The sequence below is a fragment of the Takifugu flavidus genome, chromosome 18 (assembly GCF_003711565.1).
Source record: "Takifugu flavidus isolate HTHZ2018 chromosome 18, ASM371156v2, whole genome shotgun sequence".
NCBI lineage: Eukaryota > Metazoa > Chordata > Actinopteri > Tetraodontiformes > Tetraodontidae > Takifugu > Takifugu flavidus.
In genome coordinates, this window is record NC_079537.1 from 10,385,028 (window position 1) to 10,406,213 (window position 21,186).

Consider the following 21,186-nt stretch of genomic DNA (forward strand, 5'->3'; position numbering starts at 1 on the left):
GCTGCAATTTGCTTCGTTAAGGAGCTCTTTTTGACGTGTGTATGTGTGTGTGCCTGTGTGTTGGTGACAGTAACATTTGATTAGCGTTAGCATATATTTTGTGTAATTGAGCTGTAATAACAGGCACAGACACCGGAGCAGATTGGATAAACCCGCAGGGCAGAGTCAGTGTGATTCACCCATCAAATCTGCCCTATTTCCAGTGTTAATTTAGTCTTGCTTGCCATATTTAATTAAAAAACTTCCATATGTGAGACAACAACAACTCCTTGTGTTCCCACCTGCAAACTATGACGCGTGCACACACACACAAGCACACCACTGAGCTAATGGGTGACCTTCCTGATGTTGACAGCGTGATGGGATGTGGGCAGGAGCATAGCAACAGGACCCCAGGGCAGGATGGACCACAATGAGAACTTCTTGTAGTTGGTTCTTGTTTCCTTTAACCCCTGGCGCATTCTCTGGTCACATGAGCCATAGCGGCAGGAAGTCTCTTGCATCTTCTCCCTGGAACATCTGATTGTTTGTTTATTGTGAGTCAACAGTCACATTTGGTCAAACCTCAGTCAGTCATCACTGATTGGTTTTCACACTTGATTATTTTTAATGCTTTTTAGATGCTTTTGCTGCTCTTTAAAGCTTCAATATTCTATCATGTGTCATCTTAAAGCTAAAAGTGGTTTAGGCATGAAATTCAATTTAGGTTTCTCTTAACGCACGTCAAGATTGTAATTTATGATGGGTTTGGAGCAGGATCAACTCACCTGTGCTCACAACGTAATGACAGGCTGGAGTAATGTGTCACAAGACTTGCTGATGGTTGCACCATGACCTCTGACCCCAGCCTCCCCATTCACAAGCACTGTTAAACCAGTCAGAAAGGCCGCCCCTCCCTCTGCCGCTCTGAAGGTTTACGCTTTGTTTTGTGACTGAGGAAGAGCTGTTAAAGCTTAACTGTAATGTTAAAGGCTTCCAGGACACTTGTGCAGCAGTTATCATTTCATCATCATATTTCCTGTGGACTACATTTACTCACTTATCAGCTTATTTAAACCAGCATTAGATTCCCCTTAATTTGACTCGATTCTCCATTTATATAATGTTTAAATGTCGTAACTCTTAAATGAAACGGTAAAAACGTTCTTTTCCCAGACAGCTGGCATATTTTCCTTGATTAGAGTTTAACATACTGCGCCTAAAAGCACCTTTATTGCCAAACAGCTTCACTCATGGGATAATGCGTTTGCGTCTAGGTGATTTTTAAAGATTGTTTAAGCGGTTGTGACAATGCCTGAGAAATTGAGCACACATGCGGGATTCATCAAAGCAATATCTCCATGGCTTCCAGATTCCACTGGAAGGGAGGGTTTGTACAGCTGCAGGGCAGACAGCGGACGGTCATCTGTTCTCGTCCCTCCAATATGTTGTTCAGAATCTTGTTGGCGTGGATCTGGGCTGAATGTGTGCAGGCCTAGTGAAAGTAGCTGAAGCATTATGGCGTGTGCTGCCCCTTCCATTTTGACGTTCACAGGGGTTTGGGTCTAAAGGAAAGCGGCGAACCTGCTTGAATGGTTGATGGCACCTCCGTTTCTTCACAGGAAGCAGGAAACAGTTTTTCCTCAGAGGAAAGAGTGGGTGAAGTTTGTGTTTCCTTTGACATCATACGTTCAGAGAGAATTTGAAAAAGAACCCTTGAGTGACAGCCGAGGCATGCACAGTCGCAGACGCATAAGACGGACCCATGAGATTTCATGGCCATGTCCAAGCATTTAGGCTGCTTTTGGAACTTTTGAATCAGTCGTGGTTGATTTGTGTTTCTCCTCACAAGAGAAAAGTCTGCCAGAACCCCCCCTTAAAGGCTCAGTGGAATGAATGTTTGCCTGTTTGGCAGGACAAACCAGTGGCGTCTCGGTCAAGAAATATTACCTCAGTTTGCTATTGTCCTTGGGGGCTGATCAATATCACTCGACGCTAGTTTGCACAAAACAATGTGGCTGAAATCTGATCACACTTTTGTCGGTGGGTTATCACAACTTCACAGGTGGGCACAAACACACTTTGCTGCATGTTTCATGAATCTATCAGCGCAATTTGCTAATATATCGGGACACGGGACACCTGGATGCTGCAGTGGAGCCATGTAGGTGTTCATATTTGCAGTTCTGTTTTTAGCTCCTCACATAGAGGAGAGCTCAAACGAGCCGTTTCAGGATCAGGAAGGGTTAACAGGTTGAAATAGCCTTCAGCTGGGTTTTGCTGGTCGCAATATTCATTATTTCTTTAAGCTTGCGCAATGCTACTCGAGCATTTTCTGCCAATTTCTCATTCAGCTTTAAAGAAATGAATATTCTCATTGTGGTGTGGAGGCCCTGAGGAAGAAAGCTGGCTGTGCAGTTGGCTTTAAATCCCAACTGGACACCCTGAAGTGTGTTGAGAGTGATCCAGTGTCATGACAAGGCACGGCAGCAATTCAAGAGAATCACAAGGGTCATCGACCGGTTAGCTAACGGATAAATCAAAGCCTATATACATCCCATTATTTTGATGTGTGAAGAAGAAGAAGCACCTGAACTTCATTTGTGGGCGTCCTATTTGATGCTCCTGTCACCTGTGTTGTCTAGTTACATCATGATCGATCTGGGCGACCTTCCCTCTGCCTGGTGAAGAGGGCGTGATTACTTTCGATTATCAGAAGTAACGAGGGAGTTAATGTTTGCAAGGCGCTACGACCGAGGCAACGGAGACCGATCCAGGCAGATAAATAAAGACAGTCAGATATTAATCTGAAGACTTCTGCCAGCACATGGGTTCTGGCAGTTCTGCCTCTCACGGTCCAGCCAGGAATGACAGCTGCCTCTATTGCAACAAGCCAAACGTGTCATAGCTTTGAGAGGAAGCCATGACATTTTCCAGTCATTTGATCGAGCCAAAACCGTTCAAACAAAGCAAGAGCTTGTTCTTGATCATCAGCTGGATCTGCATCATTTACAGGTCTCATCTGTTTACTGACAACACCATCATTCCGCCAAGCACTCACAAGGCGTTAGTTTAGTTTATGGTGACTTTTCTTTGTAAGCCATGACGGCTTTGAGAGCTTTCATTGCGTATGCTCTCGTTGATGACTCTAGCTGAGTGTTGAGTGGACTTTCCCTTTTACTGTTGGTTTTGTGCGAAATACGGCTTCTTTAGAAGCACTGACGTTTGACGCACTTCCTCTTTTTTGCTTTCTTTTCTCAGTCATTTCTCTCTGTCTTTCTCTTTCAGGTTTGGTTTTTGGTGATCCTCTATAAAGTTTCCTGCTGTTACATGCTAACAAACAGTTGAAAGCAAGAGGTAGTGTGGAATTTCTTTCATTTTAGTCTTCATTGTTACTAAATATGAATAAGAGCCCTGTAAAAGCAGCAGTAATCCGAGTCAGCAGAAGGTTTTCGCTGTGGTAATATCCTCACCATTCTCATGGACTTCATAGTCATCTTTAATTTGAAGTTTAATTAAAAAATCTTCCAAGGAGCAGCGGTTTCAGTCGAGAGCAGGTGTGCTTGGATGTATGGACAATTACACAGAAGTTAAAGCACAGTGTCGCTCAAAATGCTCTTCAGACCCTTTTTCAATATAATAAAGCATTTCAGCTGATGTCTGTGGATTGATATGACCACATATTAATTTCTGTTCCCTACTTATTTCTTTATTCAGATGTGGGCTCCACACCCTGTGTTTCTTTGCACTGTGTGATCATTGCACCTGTTGAACACATTAAACCTTGACAGATATATAAAATCTACAAGGTAAAGGGTGTGTAGAGGCTAAAGAATTATGAGACTGACTCATTCTACCCCAACTATATTGGCTTTTTCCTTCACTATCCATGTAGAAAAAAGCTTTATAAAGGTAATAGCAGGAGCGCGATTACGTTCGTACCATTTGAGAACTTGCATCACTCACAGATCATTGGATAAGAGGAGAGATGGGACCTTTTAGAGGACCAGCTGTGGGTCGGGGAAGTGGTTCTGAAACATGACAGTTGAGGGAGACATTCATTTGTTCAAACATTATTTGCTTTTTGATTGCAGCACATAAGAACCAACTATAAAGTTAAAGGTTTAAAGTTCAGGGTACATTCAGAGTGATATGTGCGCAGCGGCTTTAGCTAACAGGCATAAACGAACTAACTCGGGGTGAATCTTGTCTTGTAATGAACATATTATAGAGAAACTATTGAATTGCTTCAACACTTTTTGCCGTTTGAATGAAATGCCAGTCCAGAGGGAAGTGCACTGTCATAACAGAAGTTATATGAATGAGTTACTGACTGATAACCTGAGCAAGAGAGGTTAAAAAAAGAGGGACGTAACTCACCTCTATATATGTATGTTTGTGGTAATATTGTATATATAGAGTGGGGCAAGGGCCCTTAAACAAAACCATAGATGCCTAACAATATCCATACCTAAATAGGGTTCCTGTACACATATACCACAAGCATCTCACATACTCATAACTCTTTCTTTTACTGACAGTGACTGTACCACTTTTGAGAAGTGTGAGTGGGTGTGTTGACTGGAAACACCATTGACCTATATAAATCCTCTCAGAGAGATAGTCAATGGTTTTGGTTCCTGTTAACCAGCTGCATTTGTAGTGGCCAACCAATAACAAAAGCTGTTTTTCTGCGTATAAGCTGGTGTTATGGGATGTAGGAGAGGAAAAACATATTGCATTCCTAACAAACTGCTTAAAATGGAGACCTGCGGTCGCTAATCTCACTTAGCTTTGCTACTAATTTTATACACATGGGTATTAACTATTGAGAGCTCATACTTATTTTACCCAAACAATCCAGCATTTTGTCTTTTTTTAGACTGCTATTAGGGCTCATACATTTCCTAAAGTCGTTAGTGTTCTAAGCCGTCAAATTGCAGCTCTACGCAGTATCAGTGTAATCTAAAAGGATGCTGCTTATTATAGCTTAAATATGTATGCACAACATGCAGACTCTCCTGAGTTTAATTAAAATCTGCTGCGTATGATTAGCATTACCATTCACCGTTACTAATAACATCCTGTGCTGGATACAACGTAGAGCTTGACTATTGCATCAAATGCTAATGTCATTACCTAATCATGTGTTTCATAGCCTTTATATTTATCCATGGCCATAACCTCTAATTGGACAAAACTGACTGCACTGTTGCTTATGTTGATCCAGAAAGATTTGGTTTATTCCTTATAGACTTATGGTAATGGCTTTAAAAAAGCAAAACTCCCTGCTCATTATGTAACAAGAGGAGAAACCTGTATTTCAAGTGACTGTCCAGGATAACATCTGATCAGAGGATGGGATGGCACATTAAGGCGCGGCTGACAGCCTCAGAAACTGACTCATTGTCTGATTTCACATTATTGTCCCCCTCCCCGTGACACCCAGGGTGTTGAAGATGGCAGTGTGGATCCAGGCCCAGCAGCTCCAGGGAGATGCTCTGCATCAGATGCAGTCGCTTTATGGTCAACACTTCCCCATTGAGGTGCGGCATTATCTGTCCCAGTGGATCGAGGGCCAGCTGTGGTGAGTTGTCTTTAGTATCAGATGAACCATTGCGTGCTTGTGTGTCGCGTGTGTGTTAAAAGATCCTAAAAAACTTTTTAAAAAGTCCCAAGGACCTCAGAATGAATTTATACCCATCATCTCACTCATGCATATCATATGTATGTGCAAACATGTATTCCTAGGGATGCAATCGACTTGGAGAATCCACAAGAGGAGTTCAAGGCTAAGCGTCTGTTAGACAGTCTGATACAGGAATTACAGAACAAGGCTGAGCACCAGATGGGGGAGGATGGATTCCTCCTCAAAATCAAACTGGGGCACTATGCTAGTCAGCTTAAGGTGAGTCTTTTGGAAATTCCCTTTCAATCTGTGCATATCCTTAACTATACAATACATCTGTCATTACATTTTGCTTTTCAGCCTACGTTTGATTATCCAACAAGGTTTGCCAATGTTCCTATTTGCACCACTTGCATTTTATTTACAGAGGCGGAGAGAGAACATAGCATGGGCCATTAGAGCTCGGGTTTGAGGTCACACAGACCAACAAAACCCAAAAGCATTAGAGAGTATCAGATCCAAAAGTTACATCACAGCATATTGACCAAAGCTTGTGGACATTGACATTTATAGACATCAGAAAAATGAGCATTGTCAGATCAAGTCCTGCTCCGTAGCCTGATCCTTTGTTGTACAGCAAAAGGCTAACATTAAACTATTTACTTTCTGAGAAGGTGATAAGGAAGTGGCTGGAAGGTACAGCTGTTCAGTCCAGACCTCCTCTCTCACCATAGTTCTTGGAAAAGACTTAAGACAAAATGTTTTGTATGCACCACTAGAAAAACAAGAGGGCAGCGCCAATGAGGTCCTTGGTAGCCAGCCAGTACTGCTATTTATGATCTACCATCATGCTAACAGATCAGTTTTGTTTGCCTTTTCCCCTCCCTGAAATCAGTCAGGAAACAAGGTGAAGGGTTCTAACTGTGTGAAATCCACTTTAGTTCCACTTTCCACTTGTGTGAAATCCACTTTAGTTCCAATAAAGTGATCTCACTTTATTTTGTTCCTTTTAATTATAACTGTGCGTATATACTGAGTGTTAATATGAAATATGATCCCATTTACAACTTGGTGAGCCAATAGACTTGGACGTAGCAAACTCTGCTGGGTAAATGCAGCATTGCTGTCATGCTCAAAGCAGACAGCGTGCATGTCATCAACAGATGCAGATTTGTAATCAGTGGAAAAACAAGACGCGAAGCATTGAGGGACGGTGCGTGCATGCGTAGCCAAATGAGTTAAGTGTGCCATACCTCAGAGATGGGACTCATTAGGCCTCTCTAATGGGTTTTAGTGTGTCTGCGGCATTGGCTCCAGGACGTAGCGAGGGCCTTGATATAGCTAAATTGATAACTCCTGTGTTTAACAGCCGCTCCACTCGTCAGTGGCTAACAAGCCTTAACCGAGCACATGTGCTCGTTCTCTTTCAGAGCACGTATGACCGCTGTCCCCTGGAGTTGGTCCGATGCATCAGACATATCCTTTACACTGAGCAGAGGCTCGTCAGAGAGGCCACCAATGTGAGTAGGATGATGTTCTTTGCACTTTAAAATGCACAGGATGCAAGTTTCTACATGTATGCACCTGTCAGTTGCCTACGTATACCCTGGAGGCTCTTGCGTGTATAACCAAAAACAAAGATCACCAAAACACAGACAGAAACTTAACGTGTAATGGTGATGTGAAGTGATTTTGGTCTCTTTGAGGCTCTTTTTTATATATGATACCTTTGTTATACTGTAGAAAAATCAATTCAGCCATCTATCATCATGTGACTCCCTGGCACTCCTGAAATGAATTCATTTCCAGTAGAAACTTGCCTTTTCCACAGTATCCAGCATATCTAAACCGATTAGTTCTCCTCTCATGGATTGTAGGCCTATAAGCAAAGTACACTGTCTGCTTTGTTATAAGCAAATAAATCTCTTCTCATCAAACTTGTCCTTACTAAATGTTTAACAGTTAAACAGCCCAGGTGCCACTCAGGTGGTTTATCAGGGCTGCTCTGCACAGACAACACACACTAGCCAATCCTGTCTAACCTGTTTAGCTCAGCCACACTGAGTGTAATCACCCCCCTCGCTGGACGCATGTCTCAATTTGACCCCTTTATTTGACAGTCGAGTTCTCCGTTGGGGGGTATGATGGACACCATGTCTCAGAAATACCAGCAGATCAACCAAGCTTTCGAAGAGCTTCGTCTGCTGACTCAAGACACAGAGAATGAACTGCGCAAGCTCCAGCACAACCAGGAGTACTTCATCATCCAGTACCAGGAAAGCCTTCGTATCCAGGGTGATTCTGCCTTTTGCCTGTGCATTTTAGCATGACAGTAAATTAGAATTAGAAAAACACACATTAGAATCTGGGAAACGATGACGTTGATCTCTTAACTCCACATTTTCACTTCTTTCTCCTTTCTGTAACCAATCCCCCACCCCTCTACCATTTGGATGGCACCCCACCCCATGCAGCTCAGCTGTCCAGTTTGTCCACACTTCCCCCAGCTGACCGACAGCTACGGGAGCCCACCCTACTGAGCAAGAGAGCCACCGTGGAGGCATGGCTGACACGAGAAGCCAACACACTACAAAAATACCGACTGGTAAGCGCAAACTCACCCAGAATTCCCACAACTTTTCTCTGGACTGAACTGTACCGCGCTGTGTTAAACTAGGACCTAGCAGAGAAACACCAGAAAACTCTGCAGCTGTTGAGGAAACAGCAAACCATCATTCTGGACGATGAGCTGATCCAGTGGAAGAGACGGCAACAGCTGGCAGGCAACGGGGGCCCGCCGGAGGGAGGCCTGGACATCCTGCAGTCATGGTGTGTTGTCTTCCACCTCCCACCAAGATCACAGCCGCTAACCTCCCTCACTAAATAAAGGGTCACTGATTTACAAGTGTTTAATTAACTACTGCTGGGTTTACTTCCAACAAGCGCCATCTGACGTGTCTTTTTTTAGGTCTGTGCTCTCTCTTAAGGGTCTAGCCACTTCAGCTTTAATAGTTTTATCACATTTAAATGCCTTTCTTTCTGTGTGTAAAAGGTGTGAGAAGCTGGCAGAAACTATTTGGCAGAACAGACAGCAGATTCGAAGGGCAGAACACCTCAGACAACAACTGCCCATCCCCGGTCCAATTGAAGAGCTCCTCAATGAACTCAACAGTACCATCACAGATATCATCTCAGCGCTGGTTACCAGGTATCTGCCCTCACGTGCACGTTTTTTGGGTGTGTTTGGGGGGCAATAATGCAGTCAACATTGATATAAAGTGGGTAAATGTGTACCAGCCCCTAGATATTTTTAAGTGGGTGGGTGTGTTATATAAATCAAAGCGTTGCCTTTTCCTGCCCTCACAGTTGGACCGTTGTTCTCCTTTATGCAATCAGTTCGAGCTTATACAACTTGTTTTTAGCCAACAAAGTGATATGATGGAATATAAAATTGAATTAAGTCCGTTTATTCAATTAAGAATCAACCCACAAAGGGAGCTAGTGTGGAGGTGAATTTCAGAACAGTTACGCTGCCTCGTTACTATTTTCGTCTTTTTTAAGTCCTTGATTCGGGAGTCTCCTGTGTATCGTGTTAAAACCAGCACCTAATTTGTCACAATCTGCTCAGCAATTTCTCGAGTCAACTGTTATGAATGTAGCAATTGTGCAACGCAGCGCCACTTTAGGACATATTGGTACCAAGTGAGACATTTAGACAATGAACAAGGCTTTGATGGCAAAAAACATCCTAATCTTTCCAGGACAAGAGATGATTGAGCGTGTCAGGACTGAAATCACATTATTATAGAAGTAATGGGTGGAAGTGCTCTGCAGCAAGCATGCAGTGCGTAGGCAATTCAAGGAACGTAATGCAACGGGGGAAAGAAAGTGTTATATGGTCATTGTTGAGCCTCCATTAGTCTCCACAATTATCATTAAGGGAATTTTCCATAAATTATACTGAAAGCAAGATTGTATTGTTCTGACTTGCCAATCACCTATTCAGCAAAACCTTTTTCTGTCATTTGCTCTTTGTTCTTTTGTCCACAGCACCTTTATTATCGAGAAACAGCCTCCACAAGTGTTAAAAACCCAAACCAAGTTCGCCGCCACAGTTCGTCTTTTAGTTGGTGGCAAACTGAATGTGCACATGAACCCCCCGCAGGTCAAAGCCACCATTATTAGTGAACAACAAGCCAAGGCCCTGCTCAAAAATGAGAACACGAGGAAGTAAGTTCACGCCGTCTAATCGTTTTTTACCCTACTGTGAATTCATGTATTACATGAAAGAAAGGCAGTTTCTGCGTGCAGATTTGTAGTATTCGCTGCTTTTTTTGTTGAGGCTGCTCCCATCCTTTAAAAGATAAAGAATCCTGGTTTGGGACAGGATTCCAACTCAGTGCTAGTGTGTTTTCCAAACTTCACCACAGACACATGGCTGAAACTCGATCAGTGCTTTGGAATCTGTGGCGTGGAACCACAGCCTCCTCAGACTGAACACCCTCCAAGCCTGCAGGTCCGCCAGGCAGGCAGGCTTGAGCGGTCCAGGGAACGAGGAGCACAATCCTCATCATTGGCCTTCAGCCAGTTTTCCCATCAGGTTGCTTGATGGGATTATATTATTGTGACACTGTAGTAAATGGGTAAATTGAAAGGCTTTCATTATTCTGGAAGATATTAAAGGTTGCTTGACCTCTGCCACAGTGAAAGCAGTGGAGAAATCCTGAACAACAACTGTGTGATGGAGTACCATCAGACGACAGGAACGCTGAGCGCCCATTTCAGGAACATGGTGAGTGCCTCTGAAGAACATGTCACCTTTCACTGGGTGCGGCTGTGTGGCATCGTATAACCTCAGTGTTGCTCGGTGAAATAGGTCGTCTTTTTAATGAGTTGAGAAATAAATCAGATAAATCGAGTCTTTTTTGAAGAGACCACACTGAGCAGCATCCAGCATATCCCCCCTGCAGGGCTTTGAAGAACCAGCCTGCAGAAGCACACGTTGTAAACATCATCACCCCCCCATGCCAAATGCATTATTTACCTCTCATCTTGTGACTGAAAATAAACAATGAATGGCTTCATCACTGTATATTTATGGTATGTGCATAGCTCTGCTCACTCTCTCGCATTATATCCCTGCAGTCTTTGAAGAGGATCAAGCGATCGGACAGACGAGGGGCCGAATCTGTTACTGAAGAGAAGTTCACCATTTTGTTTGAGTCCCAGTTTAGTATCGGCGGCAATGAACTGGTGTTTCAAGTGAAGGTACGAGACGGCCGGCAAGGTTGTATCGAAAACCATAAGACTTAGTCCAGAATGGACCCACCTTTATTCATTTGGTTTTTTAAATAGCCCGTGTGGAGTAAGAGCAGAAGATGTGCATCACGTTTGCAGTATTCTATGCTGATGGCTCTCTTTTGTTCTTTCCACAGACATTGTCCCTTCCCGTCGTGGTGATAGTTCATGGTAGTCAAGACAACAATGCCACTGCCACTGTGTTGTGGGACAATGCTTTTGCAGAGCCAGTGAGTACATCAACCTGAGTTTTACTGTTTCAAGTGTCGCTGATGTTAATAACGAATGACATCATTGCGTTATATTGGATTTTCAATCAGAAGCAGCACTGCTTATCCAGAGAAAATAAAGAGCATTATTTCAGAAATTAACTATTCCTTATGGAAGTGGCTTAACAGAAACAGAGCATGCCCTTGCTTGAGCGTGTGCACGGTTGCATTTTTCCCGTGACCTTCTACCTTCTCCTGTAACCTTGCTTGTGCCAGTGCAGCTCATATAAATCTTTGGCCGTCCGCAGGGTCGGGTGCCTTTCCTCGTACCAGATAAGGTGCTTTGGCCTCAGCTGTGTGATGCCATCAACATGAAATACAAGGCTGAGGTGCAGAGCAACCGAGGCCTGTCTGAAGAGAACCTGGTGTTTTTGGCTCAAAAGGCTTTTAGCAGCTCCAGCAACAACCCCGAAGACTACCGGAACATGACTATGACCTGGTCGCAGTTTAACAGGGTCAGCTCCAGTCTCCGTTATCTTCACTGTGTTTTTCTCCTCTTGTGATTTTAGAATCCCCGCAGGCTATTTTCAGTTAGTCATTGCATCCACATCTTTCTTCCACCCAAGAATGATTTACTATTGGTTATTCATACGTGGGAATATTTCCCGCTCCATTTGCTTTGTCCCCACAGCCATGTTCTGTAATTGACCTTAGTAAGATTTCCTCATCGCTAGCAAAGTCTTCATCATAATGGGCTTGTTTGTCCAAACAGTAAAGGGCAGCAGACCTCATTTTCTGGCCCAAAGCTAGAGCTGGCAGAAATGACGGTCCTCTCATCTACCAACACAGTAAATTACAGGAATGTCATTTTTAGCCTCTTCACATACTGTTGAACGCGCTCAGTTTCATGGAATGTTCTTCTTCCTCTTTCTATGCATGTGACCACCACAAATCACATTATGGGGATATATTTATGAACTTGTTGGAAGTAAAATTCGCTGAAGATGGTTTTTTTTTATCTCTGTTGTTTACAGGAAAGCTTGCCAGGAAGGAGCTTTACATTTTGGCAGTGGTTTGATGGAGTGATGGAACTAACCAAGAAGCATCTTAAACCACATTGGAACGATGGGTAAGGGAATGATTGATGGTTTGTACAAGTTTTAATAACTGAGTCAAGAAAGCAGCCAGCAGAAATGAACCTATTTTTCAGATACACATCTGGAACTAATGTCTCTGTTGGTCACTCTTTAGAGCTCACATTAGTGATGTTTGCACTTCTGTTATCTGGGAACAGAACCAATTGAACTGTCTTTTCTCCTACTCCTCGCTCTCCTTTTTAGAGCCATATTGGGCTTTGTGAACAAACAGCAGGCTCAGGACATGCTGATGTCAAAACCCAATGGCACTTTCCTTCTGCGCTTTAGTGACTCTGAGATAGGAGGAATTACAATAGCCTGGGTGGCAGAAAACCCTAACAAAGCAGGTAAAATTGATGCTTGTTGCTTAAAAAAAGTGAAAAACTGAATTGAACTGCAGCCTTTGTAGCCACTTGTTTTTGTCCATCATTTCCTTTAGTTGACTTTTATAGGCTGTCTATTTTTAACAGCTTTTGGATCATAATCCTGCCTCAAGTTGCAGTACAAATGTGGCCACTAGAGGGCGCTGAATATGGAACTACTGGAAACTCAATGTTTTCTATTGTACCAAACAATGTAACACAGTTATTGGTAAATTCTCTGTACAATAATCAGTAATTAGTTATTAACACTATTTTGTGTAAAAGCTGCTTATTTACCTGGTAATTGTCTCACTAGTTACTAGCATTTGTGCTGCTTGTGTCCAGGTGAGAGAATGGTTTGGAACCTTATGCCCTACACAACCAAAGACTTCTCCATTCGTTCTCTGGCTGACCGCATCAGCGACCTCAATCACCTTCTGTTCCTTTACCCCGACAGACCCAAGGATGAGGTTTTCTCCAAATATTACACCCCACCGCTCTGTAAGCAGCCACTCATTATATTGTTGTTACCAACTAGTGACGAGACCTTTATTACGGCTGGATTCATCTCTGAAATCTCACTGTGCTTGTTGATCTAAAGCCAAAGCAGTGGACGGCTACGTGAAACCACAGATTAAACAAGTAGTGCCGGAGTAAGTGACACCCTTCCTACCCTTCTTCCACCCTCACTCCTTTTACTTCTCTCCTCTCTCCCTCTCCCAGTCTTCCCCTCTTGCAATGTTTAGAGTTAATCTTCAAATACAAGACCCTGAATTTAAATCATCTATTAGTTCACTGTTACCATTGAAGGAGGCCAATTAAAGGCGGCCAAGGTTCCTGAGTGAGCTTGCTCTATACTCATCTTTAGAGTTAGGCTTGTTAGTTAAGCCTGCTCCCTTGTCCCCAGTGACTGGTTCTCCCGCGATGAATCCCAGAATATTACGAGCGAGAGTTGTTGCTTAGGCGCCCACAGAAGGCAGACTGACAACTTTCTCTGTGTGTGCCCCTCTTTGCAGGTTTGCTACAGCTAATTCAGACCCAGCAAGTGGGAATCCAACCTATATGGATCACGCCTCCCCAGCACCTGTCAATCACGCCCACACCTACAGCATATACCCACCTATGTAAGTGCCGACAATGAGGTCACCTGGGCAGCAGGAGCTCGTGACCGGGGAGGCTAATGCTGCTGTGCTATTGCTGTGTGCTCCCCATGTTGTTTAAATAATTGCTACTGTTGTTGATTTTAGGACTGATTTTAGTTGCCGCGCTGCTTCGCGGGTCATTGGTTCGAGTCCAGATTGCTGTACTACATGTCAAAGTGTCCTTGAGCAAGATACCGAACCCCAAAATAGCTCCCAAAGCATCTTTGGTGCATGAATGTGCACGGTTATTTATGACTGCTGATCGGTTATTGTGACAGTCGTAAACATGAAAGAGGGAACGCCCCCGCAGAAACCCCGCCCCCTCCCCACGGCGAGCCGTCCCTTTAGTGGAACGCAGCAGATAAAACAGCCTTTCAGTCACGTGACTCCTAAATGTCAGCTTTTGTTTAACCAACGTTTGCTGGGTGCCATTTATCTTCTTTTATCCTACATGCCAACCTTTGCACATCATAGAGGCAATAATGTGGAATTGTGTGTAAAACCGATGGCAACCCCTCCCCCGTGATAGAATAATGGTGATGCTAGTGAAGAGGAGGGAGGACCGTACGTCCAACGGCTGCTCATTTGACATCTGTCCTGTCGCAGGAGTGACTCAATACTGGACGCAGACGGAGACTTCGACCTGGACGACACCATGGACGTGGCGAGGCACGTGGAGGAGCTCCTCCGGAGGCCCGTAGAGAGCCAGTGGGGCGGCCAACAGTCCTGACCTTTGACCTTTTCCTCCTCATCCAAATGCGTCTGTCATGTTACCCCACGTCAACTCGTCTCATAGATGAATTCCATGCAATCTTTTTTTACTTTCTGATGGCTGAAATGTGAAATAACGGCTGTGGGGGTTTGTTTGTTTTTTTCTTTACAGCGTAACAACGCGCGTCAGAGTTCTCTTCAGTTCAATCGTCGATAAATGTTTATAAAAAGACAAGTAATGTGTAGTCTTTCGCGTGCATTTATTTTTCAAAATCCTCCAGAACGTGCAACTGTAGTAGCTGATTTCAACCATCTCACATATTGTTTTCTCCAGTAAGCGGATTACGGTATTTTTCCAGAACTCGAGCGACCAGAAGAGAGTGATTTTCATGCTGCAGTTGTGTTTTTGATGATATCAACTTTATATGGTCTATTGCTCTACGGCTTCTCAACCGATATACACTAACCCACAGGCAGAGCGGCCCCCTCCTGCTCTGCTCGTGACAGTACAGTAAGTACCTATGTGTCCGCCAGCTGCAGCCCACTCTGGAGGTTTCACTCTCGCGGGGCTCCAGTCTTGTTTCTGTGCACAGCGATGCAAATCCCAGCATTTCCCCAGCACCGCCTGCTCGTCCTCTCAGGTTCTCTGTTCTCCTCACCAACGCTACCTCGCATTGCACTGTATCCGCAGTAGAGTCTCGGCTTTCGTTGCCCTCAGTTCTGCAGCATGACTGACGCAGCAGCGCACGTGTGACTGTACCGTGCGTGGAGCTGTAAGCCGTACGCAGACAGGCGTCGTCTCACCAGCCACTGTGCCACTTATACAGCATGAAGGACGACGTCTTGGTCTGTTTTTATCCCCCCGTTTTGGTTTATTATTTTGGTTACGTCCCACCCTCTGCACCAACGTCCTCGGAACATTTACTGGATAACGATATGATCACTGTGCCGCCCCTGCCTGCCGTACAAATCGACCCCTGGATAGGCAATATGTCGCTGTCAATGGCCTTGCACCTCGGCAATGAACCTTTCTTCTTCGTTGGTGCGTTGCGCCATAAGGACGTGATCAGTGTGCGCAGAATGGAGGAATCCCACCTAACAATTGTGTTTTTTTAAATATGCCTCTCTGGCCCTGTGACAATTCTTTGCATACAAATCCCTATTTTCATTTTAGGTCTCTTATCGCCACCAGTTAAAGAGAAAACAGCAACTAGAAATCAGAGATGAGCTTTTGTCTTCAGGGCTTTACAACATTAGAGACATCTCGATGTCTCTGTTGCTCAACCTTTAAAATTTTGGTTTTCCAAACATCAAGCTAAAGGAGCTTTCCTGTGACATGAGATCCTTCGTGGCATATATGCTCATCGGGTTTAAGCGTTGTCCCGCGGCGGTTTGTGTATATTTTGATGCTGTTAATGATGTAGTGTGCAGTTCGATGTTTGTACCTTGTTTGTAGTTTGAGCTTATCATTTGGTGATCTCAAAAAAGAACCAGCTGTTGGGTTGAAGAAGAAAGTCGCTTTCTTTATTGTTTTTTTAAAATAATTTTGACTCATCTTTAGTAGTTGCAACATAAAGGTTTCAACTAGTGTATGTTGCAACTAGTCTGTAGACCTGAAATGTGCTATATATAAAAAGGCAAATGTATTAAAAAAATTATTTTAAAAACCTGTTGTTACTATCTTAAATGTCCTTAAAGAGGTCAAACAAGGTTTATCCAGTGAAAATAAGTCAGCCACCTTTCTCTGTACCGCCACCTGGCGGACACAAGGAACATTTGAGACGTGCGTGCGCGTGTGTTGAAAAGGGCTGTACCTTTAATAACAATTACCTGCCTGGTTTCACGGCTGGAAAAGGAGATAAGAAAATCAATTTCAATATACTTCATCAAATCCAGAACTGTTTTAATTGTTGTGTTATTTTAATTAACCTCTTGGCATCACATCATGGGTGATTTAAAAAAAAAAAAAAAGATTACCTAACTTCCATCCAAACATCCTTTCGTCCATCTTCTAACCGCTTTTCCCTTGTGGGGAAAAAGGAGGAAAAGTCTTATTTTATTGATTCAACATTGCTTAATAAGAAGTCCAAAGCTAAATGCAGGTAAGTGAGGAAATCTGCATAAAAGAGCAGAGAGAAGTGCGTCGGTGCTGGCGTGAATACTAAACATCCAATAATTGCAAAGGTCAATGTTTACCACCAGCACTAATGGCTGGAAGTGACGTGCATGGTTTATGTCGTTATAGCTGAATAAAATAACACATCATATCGGGTAGTTTATGTGCATTTTTCCTCTGATAGAATCGAGTGATTTGCCACAGTTTGCACTAACACAAAACCAAAGCTTTGATGAATTATTCAATAATCGGCTCGTCTATACAGCCACCTATATATCCTATACATCCTCTGCTGCAGCTTTGGTAATGCTCCTAATTCGCCAGCAGGGGTCAGTATAGGCGTACGAGTCGCGCATTAACTGGACAGATTTATCTAATGAAAAGGAGCCTGTTCTGGTAAAACTTAGCAGTTTTCGAACTACCAACACCTGTTTATGTCAAACAGCAGCAAAGATGAACCAGTCTGACATTGTGTTCATTAAATCTTCATTAATGGCCGCAGCTCCTTCTTTAAAAATGACTAAATATCAGAAGAAATAGTTCACCGGGGGCTGGATTCTGATGTGGTTTGTCAGTTCCACCTAATTTATCTGTGGGAAGGATGAGAGCAGCAGAACATAACTGTGTGCCATTTTCCATTAATCCTTCTGTCACTGAACCCAGCACACGTTGAGCCCCTGGCATGTGCTTTTATTCTTTTCCATTCTGTTCTAATTGAGTTGAGTCGTGAGCAAAGCCAAGGTGTCTGGGGTTCAGGCGCACCATAACATCAGTTATTCAAATTACAGCCAGCTGTTCTGCATCATCATCATCATCATGTAAAATGAATCAGCTCCAATTTCCCTGTTTTAATGCCTCGTTATAATCTACTTTCCAATTGTGCTTCTAACGTGTGTTTTATTTGCGATATGTTCGTCTCAGAGACTGCGCCTATTAAAATCAAACATTAACACCCAATTACGCTGTAAAATAGTGAGAAATGTGGGCCACTTTACACGGGCTGCTTTTGTGGCGGACAGCACAGGAAGTGTGGTAGCAGAGCACAGGAAGATGCACCCTCCGCTCCCTCGCTGCAAGATGCTCCTCAATGAGTCACTCCCGCTCACACACACTCGTGTGTTTTCAAACGTGCTTTTGTGGTTTTTAGAGTTTTATCAGCCTGAGAAACACATGCGAGGGCACAAATCTGCCACCCTGTGTGGCGACGTCACCTGTCCCGACCTGATTTGACCAAGTGACCTTTACCGTCTTTTCTCCAGTTTCTCCTGCTGCGACTCAACGGCGCCCAACTTTTGATAGCCAAAGGTCTGAACCCGACTCCGCAACAACAGGAGGGAACTCGTTTTGTTCTCCGCGGCTGACTTCCTGTCACAGGAAGCAATAGCAAACCTCAGCAGAGCTGAATAACACACGAAATGAGGTGCGATTAGCTGGAGCGAGTGGGACGCGCTGGCGTTTAGGTCACGCCTGAGACGCTCCCACCTGAAACTGCAGCCCCGTGAATTTGAGGTCCGAAGAAGCGGGCCAGCGCTAACGCACGCTAGCATCACGATTCCGAATCACAACAGCTGGGGGTGGAGAGCAACAATGTGAAACAGTGTTACAGGGTGTAAAATCGCACCTTTTCACCTTTCATCATCTGGTCATTCATCAGGTGTGATTTAACTGAACACACACTTGGTTATTTGTTGTTGGATTACAGTGGGGGGGGGGGGGGGGTACTCAGAGATGCGCGATGTTATTAGGGGTCTTTTAGGAAGACAGGCGGGGCAGATGGAGAGGCTTTTAAAGCAGAACCTTTGCTAAATTATTTCTGAGGATGCATAATGCAGCTCAATGGGGGGGGGGGGGGGGGTTAAGCGTGAGTGAGGCGCTTCAGCCTGCCACTGAGCATTCCTTTCCTTCATGCCCTCTTATGCTGTCAACATGTATGACGTGATTACCGACAAAGCGTGTCTGATGACTGCGTGGTGAACCGGCGCTGGACGCGGGGGGTCTCTGCGCTGGGGGGGGGGGGGGGGGGCATCGCTGGGCAGCCCTCCTCTGCAGCATCTACATGCTAACGTTCTGGAGAGAGGATCCACCCTCACCGTGATGGAGAGAGACTTTTGGGTGCTTTCTTTATCACACCTGACTGTGATCACTGTCCTGCACCCCCCCCCCCACACACACACACACACTGGGGCTGAAGCAGGCGCTGGACTTGAGCTGCTGGTACCACGACCCATGATGGTGGACTACCTCGGTCTTTCCAAATCACTCTGAAATGAATTAGACGTGATTTATTCTGCTGTTTCTTCCGGCTCATTGTCTCCAAATCAATAAGGAGGGGGTGGGGGTGGAGGTGGAGGGGGGGGGGGAGCTTCATCGCTGATGAAGGATAATGCTCTGATTGTACCGGCGGGTGTCAGGCTGGGCTTGGTGGATGTGCTGTTCCTATTAGTGGGAGCACTTACAGCCAGCAAGAACGGCAGAAGACTGGAACAATCAAGTTCGACCTGTCTCCATTTCCTGTTTTTTTTGGGGGGGGTCGACAGGATTAAGCAGGATTACCACAACCAACAACCTCATCATTTCCAACTATTGCTTTATTTAAATTAGTCCAATCTTAATTGTTTGATGCATTTGGACACAAAAGAGGACCACGTGTGCGGAGAGGAGTGATGAAGAAGAGGGAGGATGAAGATGCGCACGCGAATGGAGCAGTGAGCAGCACTTGGATTATTAGATCCTAAATTCGATGATTAAAAAAAAGGTTTATGATGATTTAGAGATCACTACATTAAACATCCGCCAATGTGTTGCAGGAAGCGCTGAAGAATTGAACCGTCTTCCAACCAGGGGGCTGGTTTGAACGTGCACGCGTGCGTGAGCCGGGGCTGATTGCGGCTGCGCTGTCTGCCTTGAATTTGTCCCGCGGATGCTTCTGCAGAGGGAATCTCTCCCCCGTTCAGCCGGAGTGAAAGTGTCCGGGTCGGAGGCGATGGCCGGCGGAGAGGGCTCCCCCCACGGCGCTCGCTGCTCCGGACGCTGAGCAGAAAGTGTCCCTCAGAACACATCGCTTGGCTCTTCAGGAGGGTTTGAACCCGCGTCTCCACAATCCGGTGAAGGTCGGGTGCAGGACACGCCGTGCGTGCGTGTGTGTGTGTGTGTGTTTGTGTGTCGGAGGGGGGGCGTTTTTCTCCAGGACCGCGGCCGCTCCAGCTCTGGGCCGGCCTGGACCAGCAGCGTTGATCCAGCAGACAGGATGAACCTCCTTGGACGCCGACAAGTCCGGGGCTGCTTTTCCGGCGAGGTTCTGCTGTAAGTCAGTGGATCATGGCAGAGGTACAAGCTTCAGATGCTGCGTCGGGACATTATTTGGATCCGGCCATCGGCTCCATGCTGACCCAGGGCGCGACGAGCGCACCGGGAGTTACCGGCGGCTCGGCCGCGCTTCCTCCAGCCGGAGCACGGGCTTACTTGGAAGTGTCAGCCGCTGCTCAGGGCTACGGAGCCGAGGGAGTTTACAGCCGGTCCAGGGAAGACAGCAGCCCGAGGATCGGCAGGGGAAGCCGCGATAATTCGGCTGACAGGAGTCCGGCAGCTGGAAACGCACCTTGCGGCATCATGAAGGTGGGTTCATTCAAACATTTCTCCTTGTCGACGATTCTCAAGGTGACACTAGAGGAATCTCCCACGTGCTCTATCCACGGCGGTGGAACGATGAAGGACATGAGAGATGTGGCCCCGGGTGTCAGGGGTCCTCAGCGGGGGCCAGACAAAGATCTAGGGACGCTCAGATCAAGAGAGGTTCAGAATCTGATGCATCTGCCACCCAGAAATCATTTACAAAGAACAAAAAACATTAAATAGGGAGGGGTTAATAACATTGAGGAGTGTGTGTGTGTGTGCGTGTGTGTGTGTGTGTGTGTGGGGGGGGGGGTTAAAAGTTAATAAAACAACCAAAGCAGCATTTGTAGCATTAAAGTCCATTAGGCTTCAATAATCCTGATGTTCATGTAGAGAAGTCAGTAACTTTCTGTAGTTTTGTGTGTAGAGAAATAATCTTTTTCTGGTTCTGCAAAGCTTTGAATCGTTTGATTTCAACAGCTCGGCCCCCCCATTCCTAATCACCCCTCCAGTTACTGGAGGCTCATTTGCTGCTCTCTTGTGCGCTTCATGATGCAACACGCCCGTTGCCTCGTCTCACGTCATGCTACTAGCACTGGTTACGGTCTTAACGGTCCAATCTGGGCGGGTGACAGACGTCCCTGTGGGGTTCTCACTGTGGAGGTGGGACGCTCAGGAGACTTGGATTCTGTCACGTCAGCCCGATTTTGCTTAGCAACTGATACAAAGCGCTGCTGATTTGGGTTTGACTCTGAGGAACCGAGAGAAACAGGAAACGAACCGGCTCCTGGTTAACGTTGCGGGTTAATGATCCGTTTAGAGAAACCTTCTTCAATGGTTTCGTTCGTGACGTTGGTGCGCTCATTACCAGAAATATCTGATTTCCTTTTTACCGAGAAATTGAATTAGAGCGGCCCAACACCTTAAATTCCTCCATATGCTCAGCAGCCTGCCGAACGCTCCCAGGATACAATATGATCTGCGGTGCTTCG

At 45.1% G+C, this 21,186-nt stretch overlaps 2 protein-coding genes across 5 annotated transcripts in view; both read left to right on the forward strand.

Annotated features, from left to right (window-relative positions):
• stat5a (signal transducer and activator of transcription 5a) overlaps positions 1-16,364 on the forward strand; it is a 28,856-nt gene extending 12,492 nt beyond the window's left edge. The window contains exons 2-20 of one of the 3 annotated variants that reach the window (XM_057014281.1): positions 3,268-3,336; positions 5,429-5,566; positions 5,731-5,887; positions 7,039-7,128; positions 7,729-7,903; positions 8,083-8,213; positions 8,286-8,437; positions 8,661-8,816; positions 9,659-9,838; positions 10,313-10,400; positions 10,754-10,876; positions 11,044-11,136; positions 11,424-11,630; positions 12,150-12,244; positions 12,456-12,598; positions 12,959-13,114; positions 13,215-13,266; positions 13,630-13,737; positions 14,362-16,364. In XM_057014281.1, the coding sequence (XP_056870261.1) occupies positions 5,439-5,566; positions 5,731-5,887; positions 7,039-7,128; positions 7,729-7,903; positions 8,083-8,213; positions 8,286-8,437; positions 8,661-8,816; positions 9,659-9,838; positions 10,313-10,400; positions 10,754-10,876; positions 11,044-11,136; positions 11,424-11,630; positions 12,150-12,244; positions 12,456-12,598; positions 12,959-13,114; positions 13,215-13,266; positions 13,630-13,737; positions 14,362-14,485 (2,358 nt within the window). In that variant the 5' untranslated portion in view covers positions 3,268-3,336; positions 5,429-5,438 and the 3' untranslated portion in view covers positions 14,486-16,364. Of the gene's footprint in view, positions 1-3,267; positions 3,337-5,428; positions 5,567-5,730; positions 5,888-7,038; positions 7,129-7,728; positions 7,904-8,082; positions 8,214-8,285; positions 8,438-8,660; positions 8,817-9,658; positions 9,839-10,312; positions 10,401-10,753; positions 10,877-11,043; positions 11,137-11,423; positions 11,631-12,149; positions 12,245-12,455; positions 12,599-12,958; positions 13,115-13,214; positions 13,267-13,629; positions 13,744-14,361 lie in introns of those variants that run through there. The other 2 variants (XM_057014282.1, XM_057014283.1) reach the window with 2 other exon arrangements.
• Positions 16,365-19,131: 2,767 nt separating this feature from the next.
• The window catches only part of plcl5 (phospholipase C like 5), a 37,836-nt gene continuing 35,781 nt past the window's right edge, over positions 19,132-21,186 (forward strand). The window contains exons 1-2 of one of the 2 annotated variants that reach the window (XM_057014269.1): positions 19,132-19,287; positions 19,390-20,197. In XM_057014269.1, the coding sequence (XP_056870249.1) occupies positions 19,901-20,197 (297 nt within the window). In that variant the 5' untranslated portion in view covers positions 19,132-19,287; positions 19,390-19,900. Of the gene's footprint in view, positions 19,288-19,347; positions 20,198-21,186 lie in introns of those variants that run through there. The other variant, XM_057014270.1, reaches the window with a different exon arrangement.